At 55.3% G+C, this 9,536-nt stretch overlaps 1 protein-coding gene across 1 annotated transcript in view; it reads left to right on the forward strand.

Moving 5' to 3' along the window:
- The first annotated feature begins 343 nt into the window (after nt 1–343).
- Nucleotides 344–9,536, forward strand: part of LOC112548717 (signal-regulatory protein beta-1-like) — a 13,708-nt gene continuing 4,515 nt past the window's right edge. Inside the window, exons 1-4 of the mRNA XM_025195272.1 lie at nt 344–445; nt 4,392–4,509; nt 4,810–5,139; nt 5,593–5,892. Of these exons, the coding sequence (XP_025051057.1) occupies nt 344–445; nt 4,392–4,509; nt 4,810–5,139; nt 5,593–5,892 (850 nt within the window). The remainder of the gene's footprint in view (nt 446–4,391; nt 4,510–4,809; nt 5,140–5,592; nt 5,893–9,536) is intronic.

Consider the following 9,536-nt stretch of genomic DNA (forward strand, 5'->3'; position numbering starts at 1 on the left):
GTCCAGGTGATAGGTCACCTGGTCATAAAAAGAAATAAGATTGGTCAAGCAAGACCTACCCGCAACAAACCCATGCTGGCTATCCCTCAGGATGTTGCTGTTGGGCAGTCTGTTGAGAATGGCCTCTTTGATAATCTTTTCTAGGACCTTCCCCGGGATAGAGGTCAGGCAGATGGGCCTGTAGTTTGCTGGATCCACTTTGCTCTCCTTCTTGAAGGGTGCCTGGCTCTAGCCACAGTCTCCTCCCCCTGGGGTGTCCCTAGTGCCCTCATGGCTGCCCCAACAGCCCTGTGCTGCCCCTGCCCCTGCAGAGCTGCCCCGCTGCCCCCAGTGCCACGGCAGGATGACACGGGCACCCTGGCTGGTCAATGCTGCCTTTCTCTTCAGTGTCTCTGTTGCAGCTGGTCATGCCTCCCAGAAAGACTCTCTCCACAATAGTAACTGTGTAAGTTTTAATTCTGGGTAATCACCCTAGTATTGCTTTATTTTAGTGCAAACATTGACCAGTTTTAGCCTGTTGCTCTTCACAAGAGTTTGAGGTGTGCACAAGAGTGCACAACCTCTAGGTCCAGGTCTGGACTCTCTCCAGGCAGCCCCACCAGTGCTGTGACTCCCGTGTGACAGAAACCTCTGCTGAGGAGCACACACCTCCGGGACACCGGACAAGAGCGTTTCTTCCTGAGCAACACAGCTTCATGTCTCAAACGTTCCCCCACGGCTTCTTCTCCACTAAGTATGAGAGTGACCAGGCGCTCCTTTGCAAAAGCACCTGGATCAGAGCAGACTCCTGAATACTCTGATCCCTGCTACCAAAGACACAGATTTCATTTCCGTTGGTGCACACCGACGTGATGTGGGAAAGGGTCTGCAGCGAGGACAGGACAGCACCTGGGAGCACTGGGGGCCAAGAGAGCTCCAAGCACCAGTCGCTGTTACCCGCCCTCCCCCAGCGCTGGACACAGACGCAGAAGAGATCCAGGTGTGGGAGATGGGGCTGGTGTTGGCATTGAGGGTGTCCACAGCTCCATCTGGCCGCCCAGGTCCTCCAGGTCCCTGAGGCAACTCCTAGGGCCACAAGGAGCTGAGAAGAGCCAGAGTCTCTGCAATGGGACTGCGACCCAGTGTTACCAGATTTGCCCATTACTTTGGGGTGTGCTCATTTATTAGGGATACGTTTCTAGGGTCTTGGTAATTCTGTCCATGTGCTGCTTGTGTTACTTGTGTTTCTGTACGGAGCTGCATCTCTCCCTTCTGCAAGTCCTCACCCACTGGAACTTTCTTGCAGGACTCTGTTTCAGTGGGGCTGGGTTCCTCCAATCACCAAATCAGTCATTCACACACACGCACAGATTAACATGACACACCTGACCCGGCCGGGGTGATCAGCACGGACAGGCTGACACCCTCATGTGCCAAGTATCAGTTCATCAGAGCAACAGTGACCTGCAGTCAGACACAAGCACACAGGTGAACAGAAGACCTCTGAATCCAGCTGGGTGTCCAGCTGGCACCCTCATGGGCCAACATACAGTTCATAAGGGCACATCTGAGTCCAACTGGGTCAATCGGCCTGTACAAGCTGATCCCCTTCTGTGTTTCAAACTCAGCACATCCCAATCTTTGGCCTCTTGATGAGCAGACCCCACAGTATTTTGGGGCTTCACAGGGATCTTTAGCTTAGGTAAAAGAAGCGTTGCTACAGAGCACGGGAGGAAGGCGAAGCAGAGAAGGAAACATGTACCCAGTTACTACCAGTTTGACTATAAAAGTTATTTATTGCTAAGTACATGAAATATATAATGGGACTAGTAGTAATAGCCATGCAAAGAGAAAACACACACAAACAATTCTAATACTGTCCTGGTTTCACTAAGTAATTGGGGAAACTTAGCTCAAGCTTAACTAATACAGTTCAGGTTCAGAAATTTATGCCTAGACAGAAAAGAGAGAGACCACGCTGGGATCTTACCAATCCAAGGCATTCGAGCTGAAAAGCTGACAGGTAAAGTTCATAGCACAATCCTTGAAGGGAGATGACCTGTTCTTCCAGCATCCCAAGAACAACAGGGGCTGGTGTCAACACATACATTGCTGCTTTTTACAGATTTTTATACCCTCAGTTCAGCTTCTTCAAAGCATTCTCAATAGTGCAAATCATTGTCTTTTCTCTTGACAAGGGGTTATCTGGTTTGGAACATCTCAACAAACTGATTGATAATCAGGAAACACATAAGGTTAGGGATTACCCAGACACTTGAGAGCCAGCGTGAAATTCCTATGGATAGCAGATATACTGATGGGATAGCTCATGGTATCTTCAGAAACAATAGATTGCTTGCAGCATCAGGATTTTGGATTTTCACTTGTTGTGAGCAAGCCTCAGCTTAGCATGACTTTTCCAGATCTTACTATAGTCTTTTAACAGACTTAAGGCAATTATTGGAGTGTTCTTAACCTTTGGGCAGGAGGACTTCCACCAGTTGTCCCGGGAAAAGTATGGCAACACCTGTGATTAGGGCTCCAACGGGCTGCATACTGTGATGAACCGTTTACCATTGTTCAAATGTTGCCCGTACCCCCTCTGACTCGGTCTCTTTGCCTCAGCATTCCCTAACCCATCATCGAGTTTTAGCCAATCAAGTTTAAATAGGCCTCCCATAGTAGGACTGGGGAATGTACGGCCGAGATGCCTATTAAACTTAGAGGTGTGTGTGTGTCTGGGGGGGAAGTCCTTTGTAAATCCAGATTAGAACTGGTCTGGTAAATGTTGAGCTGAGTGTGTGTAAATGTGGGTTGATTACCATTTGGAGCACAGATTCCCCATCATGACATGCTCCCCTGCTTCTCTAATCCCAGAATTCATTGCAGTCTCTGCTTCAGGCTTTCTGATCTTCATCTCTCATGTAAATGAATGGTCAGCTGGTTCCATCTCGGATGCAAATGAGACCTAGGGCAGTTGTTTCACTCTTGTCACCCTTATCTGGAGGGTCTTAGGTGTATCTCCCACTGCAACTTAATCAGTTTGGTTTAGGTGGGGGGAGGGGGAAGGTATTCTATGCGAGTCAGGCAGGCTGTGTCCCATGCCAGTTTACCCCAAGAACACAGAGCTTAGACATAACACCCAGCATGGGAGCAGAGGGGACCCCACACGCCATGCAGAGCTCAGGGCTGACCCTCCCCTGCTCTCCCCAGGGCCATGGGCAGGGTGGGCCCCAGCTCCAGCAGCCCTGTGGGGTGGGGCAGGAGCAGCTCCAGCTTTGCGTTGCAACTCCCTTCTCACCAGTGCAGAGGCAGAAAAAGATCTTGGAGTCATTATTGATGCCAAAATGAACATGGGCCGACAGTGTGGGGACGCGGTCAGGAAAGCCAACTGCACCTTGTCATGCATCCACAGATGTATCTCGAGCAGGTCCAAGGAGGTGATCCTCCACCTCTATGTGACACTGGTCAGGCCGCAGTTGGAGTACTGCATCCAGTTCTGGGCGCCGCACGTCAGGAGGGATGTGGACAGCATGGAGAGGGTCCAGAGGAGGCCACACACATGATCCGGGGTCAGCAGGGCAGGCCCTAGGAGGAGAGGCTATGGGACCTGAATCTGCTCAGCCTCCACAAGAGAAGGCTGAGGGGGGATCTAGTGGCCTGTTACAAACTAGCCAGGGGGGACCAGCAGGCACTGGGGGAGTCCCTGTTCCCCCGAGCACTCCCAGGAGTGACAAGAAATAACGGTCACAAGCTGGCAGAGGGTAGATTCAGACTAGACATCAAGAGGCGCTACTTCACAATCAGGGCGTCTAGTATCTGGAACCAACTTCCAAGAGAAGTGGGCTGGCTCCTACCCTGGGGGTCTTTAAGAGGAGGTTAGATGAACACCTTGCTGGGGTCGTTTGACCCGTTCTCTATTCTGCCACGGCAGGGTGTCGGACTTGATGATCTGCTTAGGTCCCTTCTGACTCGACCAACTATGAAACTATGAAACTATGAGACACTGAGACCTGGAGGAGCTGATGGACCGGACCCCAAAGTGCACATAGCCACTCCTGCTGTGCACCTTTCCCTGCCCAGGGCTATAGGTCTGGGCTATCGGGAACACTGAGGCCCTTGGAGGAGACCCCGGGCAAGGAACATGAGGGGCCGGGTTCCCCACAGCCCCCAGCACCAAGTCTGCCCTGGGATCCAGCTCCCAGGGCAGGGGAGGCCCTGGGCTGACTCCCCTGCACTCCTCAGAGCCACGGGGCTGTGGAGATGGGCAAGAGCTGGGCCTGGACCCGGTCCCACACCCATTTCAGCTCCTGGCACAGGATGGAGAACCTTTCGGTTGATCCCAGCTAGGGCCTGGCTCCTTCCCAAGTGAAACCGAAAGCCAGACAGGAGCTGTTGGGAATTCATTTTAGCCCCAGGGACAAGGACTCTGGCAGGACAGGGGGAAAGATGCAGCCCTGGGGCAGCGCCTGGGCACCCTGCTCCTTCCCATGGCCCTGCTCCTGTCTCCCCTCTTCCCTGCCCCACGGGGTCATCCCAGTCCCGCTGCTTCCCTGGTGTGGGTGTGGGGGGAGCTGGGTGCTGGGGCAGGTGTGAAGCCCTGGGGCAGCCTGGCCAAACCCCTTGGGAGAACAGTGCGGATGAGGGAGAGGGGGCAGTTCAGCGTGTGGATGTGAAGCCTCATTGGCCCGAGCTCAGCAGGCCCCTTCCCTCCCAGCCCCCATCTCCCTGCACCAGGTCCCCGCAGCGGGCTGTGCTGCCCTGGCCAGCCTCTCCCCTGCACCGGCCCAGCCCCGCGGGGTCTCACGGCTGCTTCCTCTCCCCTGGCAGGTTCCCAGCTGCAGGTGACCGTGGCGCCCTCCTCCACGGCCCGCGTGGGCTCGGGGGCCCTGCTGCAGTGCCGGTTCGATGTCGGGGGGCCCGTGGCCCTCAACGCTCTGAGGGTGACATGGTATTTCTGGGAGGAGAAGTTGGCCTGGTACGACCAGGGCAGGAGCCAGGAACAACCCAGAGCCAGCCTGCCATCGGAGAAGGAGCTGGAGAGCGGAGACGCCTCCCTGTCGCTAGTTGTGGTGACTGTGCCTGATGGGGGCTTGTACCGGTGTGTTGTGGGGTACGGGACACAGCAGCACCAAGGGGAAACCATCCTGCACCTGCTCGGTGAGGACCGGAGAGGAGCTCACGGGGTGGCTGTGACCCGGTTGGGACCGAATCTGGGTGGGTGAGTGGGGAGACAAAGACACAAACCTGCACCACGTGCAAGTGAGGTGGTGAATGAGCAATGCTCTTCAGACCCCGGGGGCCTCTTTCCTGTGGTCATGTCCAGCACCAGCCACAGGCAGGTCCATTGCCCTCACCCCAGGAGCAGCGGGAAGCCTTACGCAATGGACAGATGGCCTGGTGTACAGTGCTGGCACGGGCAGTGCTATCCTCTCCCAGGCCCCCAGACCCACACACCCACAGTGACGCCTGCCTGGGGGTCTGTCCGTTGAGCATCAGACAGGGCCCAGGCCTCACGTGGCCTCAGTGGGCCAGTGCCAGCCTGACCCAGACAGTGGAAGGACACATGCCCCACCCTGGGTTGCACACACGCACTGACTCTCTGTTTTCCAGCTGCCCCAACGATCTCCATCCCGAGACAACCAGTTGTGGCTGACGCTGAGACCTCCCTCCTGTGCCACGTGGGGGGCTTCTTCCCCAAGGATGTGGACGTGGTGTGGATGAGAGATGGGCAGGTCCTGAACGACTCCATCCGCTCCAGCCCCAAGAGGAACACAGACGGGACCTTCAACCTCATCCTGACCTACACCTTCACACCCACCCACATCGACGTGGGGAGCAACTTCTCCTGCCACATCCACCACGAGGCTCTGGAGCAGCCCATAGAGGAGGACGTTACCCTGGACGTCCTAGGTGAGTTCCCTTGTCCCCTCCCCAAGGTAGCACAGAGTTCAGGTGGTGCTGAGCTGCAGACCAGCATGGTCTGGGGCTGCATTAGCCAGCGGTAATGCTGCTGCCCTCCCAGGGGAGCTGAAGCACCAAGGAGCAGAGAGATACAGGCCTGGCGGGGGTTAGGGGGTGGTGTACTGGGCTGCTGCATCCTGGCCCCTGCATTTCTGGCACGTAAGCAGCCGCAGGGATCCCCAGCATCACGGAGCAATGCCTGGCCCATGACTGCGAGGGCAGCAGCTGGGGCACAAAGGATGCTAGGCCTGCAGCTGGAGGGGAAGAGGCGAGTCCAGCTTGGAGCTGGCTTGGGGGTCTTGGGCAAGACCCTGCTCCCTTCAGAGTGATTGTGTGAGCTGAGCTCTGTCTCGTTCTCTCCTCTGATGACCGAGCGCAGCAGGGAATCAGACTGGTGCCATGGTTGGAGCCATCCTGGGGATCCTGATTGGAGCAGGAGCCACGGCTGCTGCAGCCATTTACTTCTGGAGGAAGAGGAAAAAAGGTAGAGCGGGAAGTTGCATTGCAGGGGCACACAGCAAGGGGGTGGGGGATGGACCAGAGATGGGGGAAGTGACAGTGAAGGAGCAAGGATGCCTGGTGGTGGAGATGCCATTTCCACAAGAGAAACTGCCTCTCCCCAAGCAGGTTTCATAGATTCATAGAGTCGGAAGGGACCTCAGTGGGTCGTCTAGCCTGACCCCCTGCCCCGGGCAGGCAAGAAAAGGGTCACCAACCCTGGGGTCACGTGATCCCAGCCAGGTGCCTCTCCAGTCTCCTCTTGAAGGCCCCCACGGATGGGGCGAGTACCACCTCCCTTGGGAGCCCATTCCAGATCCTGGTAAACCTGACCGTGAAGAACGTTCTCCTAATGTCCAGTCTAAACCTCCTCTTCAGTAGCTTATGGCCATTGTTCCTTGTCCTTCCAGGGGGTGCCCTGGTGAACAGTTCATCGCCTGCTTTGTGCTGCTCCCCCCTTACGAATTTGAACGCTGCCACGAGGTCTCCTTTCAGCCTTCTCTTGGAGAGGCTGAAGATAAACCTGACCGTGAAGAACGTTCTCCTAATGTCCAGTCTAAACCTCCTCTTCAGTAGCTTATGGCCATTGTTCCTTGTCCTTCCAGGGGGTGCCCTGGTGAACAGTTCATCGCCTGCTTTGTGCTGCTCCCCCCTTACGAATTTGAACGCTGCCACGAGGTCTCCTTTCAGCCTTCTCTTGGAGAGGCTGAAGAGGTTAAGGTCCCTTAGCCTTTCCTTGTAGGGCCTTTCCTGCAGGCCTCTAATCAGGTGAGTGGCTCTTCTTTGGACCCTCTCCTGGTTGTCTGCATCCCGCTTGAACTGCACCATCCAGAACTGGACACAGTACTCCAGCTATGGCCTGACCAGTGCCACATAGAGAGAGAGAATCACCTCCCTGGACCTGTTTGTGAAGCACCTATGGATGCACAACAAGGTGCGATTGGCTCTGTCAACTACTAACCTGTCTGGGTCAGCCTGGATCTGGTTCCTCCTCTTCAGGGTGTTAGCTGCACCCCATAATTTTGTGTCATCTACGAATTTGGACAGGGTGCTTTTCACCCCCTCGTTCAGATCACTGATCAAGATGTTGAACAGCACCGGCCCCAGAACTGAGCCCTGAGGGACTCCACTGCCCACATCTTTCCAGGCTGACACCGACACTGTGGCAGGCCAGGCGGGGGATCTCCTGCGTTGAGCCTCCCACCTCACCTCGCCCGTCCACCTTCTGGACTCCATGTGTCTCCCCAGGGGCGCCTAAGCCCTTGCAGACCCCTTTTCGAGCCCCACTGCAGAGTCCGGGGGTAATGTCCTGCCACCACCCCGAGAAGGGACATTCTAGGTCCTGTGTCCTCAGGGAAACACAGGCCTAATAGTCCTACGGGTGCTCGACCCAATACAAGCACTTGGGGCTCCTTCCCAATTCAGGGGCCAAAATGGATAGTCTCCCTTAGTCCGCAGACCTAAGGGGCCTCCTAGGCATAATTAAACCCACCCCTCAATAAGTCTCCCATACTAGGTACAAAGAACTTTATTGGTTACAAAGGGTAGGGTTGGAATAGGGTCAGAGGTAGAGCACTATCAAGGGATTACCGCTGAGCAAAACAGCCTGGCTGAGGTAGCCGTTTGATATGCAAATGCATCCCTGTGAGCTGACTAGCTCTCTAGAAACACTTACAAGTATCATCCAGAACATGGTAGACATCTGGCTCGGAGATTTCTAGAGAGAGAGCATTTCAGTTGGATCAGACTCTCTCCCTGTGTCCTGATGCTTGTGCCCTGCTGGTAAAATGGCTTCTCCCCCTTCTTCTTGGACCAGGCCCTTATATAGCCTTTCTGACCTCACCAGCCCCGTCCAATAGAAGCCAGCAGTGTTGGCAACTAGCCAACTAATTTAAAAAGCATCACTGGTTACCTGGGCAGAGGAGCAGGGGCTTCTCCCTCCCCCACTCAGGTGACCAGAGGGACCGCCCCCTCGGCACCAGGCTTTTGTCACGTAGGCAGGGAGGAAAATCCCGTCTTCCTTAGGAATTCGACCCCAGTGTGCCAAGCTGACCGGGACAGGTTTCTGGAGAGAGACACAGACGGTGGCATTTCTGTCACATTGTGTGTTGGCAGAGGACTGGAAAAGGGCCAATGTGGTCTCCATTTTCAAAAAAGGGAGGAAGGAGGACCCAGGAAACTATAGGCCCGTTAGACTTACCTCAGTCCCGGGGAAGCTCTTTGAGAAGATTATCCAGGAGCACATCTGCGAGGGCCCAGCAGGGGGGAGGATGCTCAGGGGAAACCAACACGGGTTCATTCGAGGCAGGTCCTGTCAGACCAACCTGGTGGCCTTCTACGACCAGGTCACAAAATCCTTGGACGCGGGTGTCGCGGTGGATGTAGTCTTTCTGGACTTTAGGAAGGCCTTTGACACTGTCTCCAACCCCATTCTCATTAAGAAATTAGGGGACTGTGGCATCGATACCTACGCAGTCAGATGGGTCGCCAATTGGCTGGAGGGCCGCACCCAGACAGTGGTGGTAGATGGGTCTTATTCGACCTGGAGGGATGTGGGCAGTGGGGTTTCCCAGGGCTCGGTCCTCGGGCCCGCGCTGTTCAACATCTTCATTAGTGACTTGGACAAGGGGGTAAAAAGCACCTTATTCAAATTCATGGATGACACTAAGATGTGGGGAGAGGTGGGCACGCTGGAGGAGAGGGACAGGCTGCAACTAGATCTGGACAGGTTACAGGGGTGGGCGGATGAGAACAGGATGGGTTTCAACACTGACAAGTGCAAGGTGCTGCACCTGGGGAGGAAGGACCAGCAGCAGACCTACAGGCTGGGGAACTCCCTTCTCATCAGTGCAGAGGCAGAAAAGGATCTTGGAGTCATTATTGATGCCAAAATGAACATGGGCCGACAGTGTGGGGACGCGGTCAGGAAGGCCAACGGCACCCTGTCATGCATCCACAGATGCATCTCGAGCAGGTCCAAGGAGGTGATCCTCCCCATCTATGCGGCACTGGTCAGGCCGCAGCTGGAGTACTGCGTCCAGTTCTGGGAGCCGCACTTTAAGAGGGATGTGGACAGCATCGAGAGGGTCCAGAGG

Source organism: Alligator sinensis, unplaced genomic scaffold, assembly GCF_000455745.1.
Source record: "Alligator sinensis unplaced genomic scaffold, ASM45574v1 scaffold657_1, whole genome shotgun sequence".
In the NCBI taxonomy this organism is placed as follows: Eukaryota; Metazoa; Chordata; order Crocodylia; family Alligatoridae; genus Alligator; species Alligator sinensis.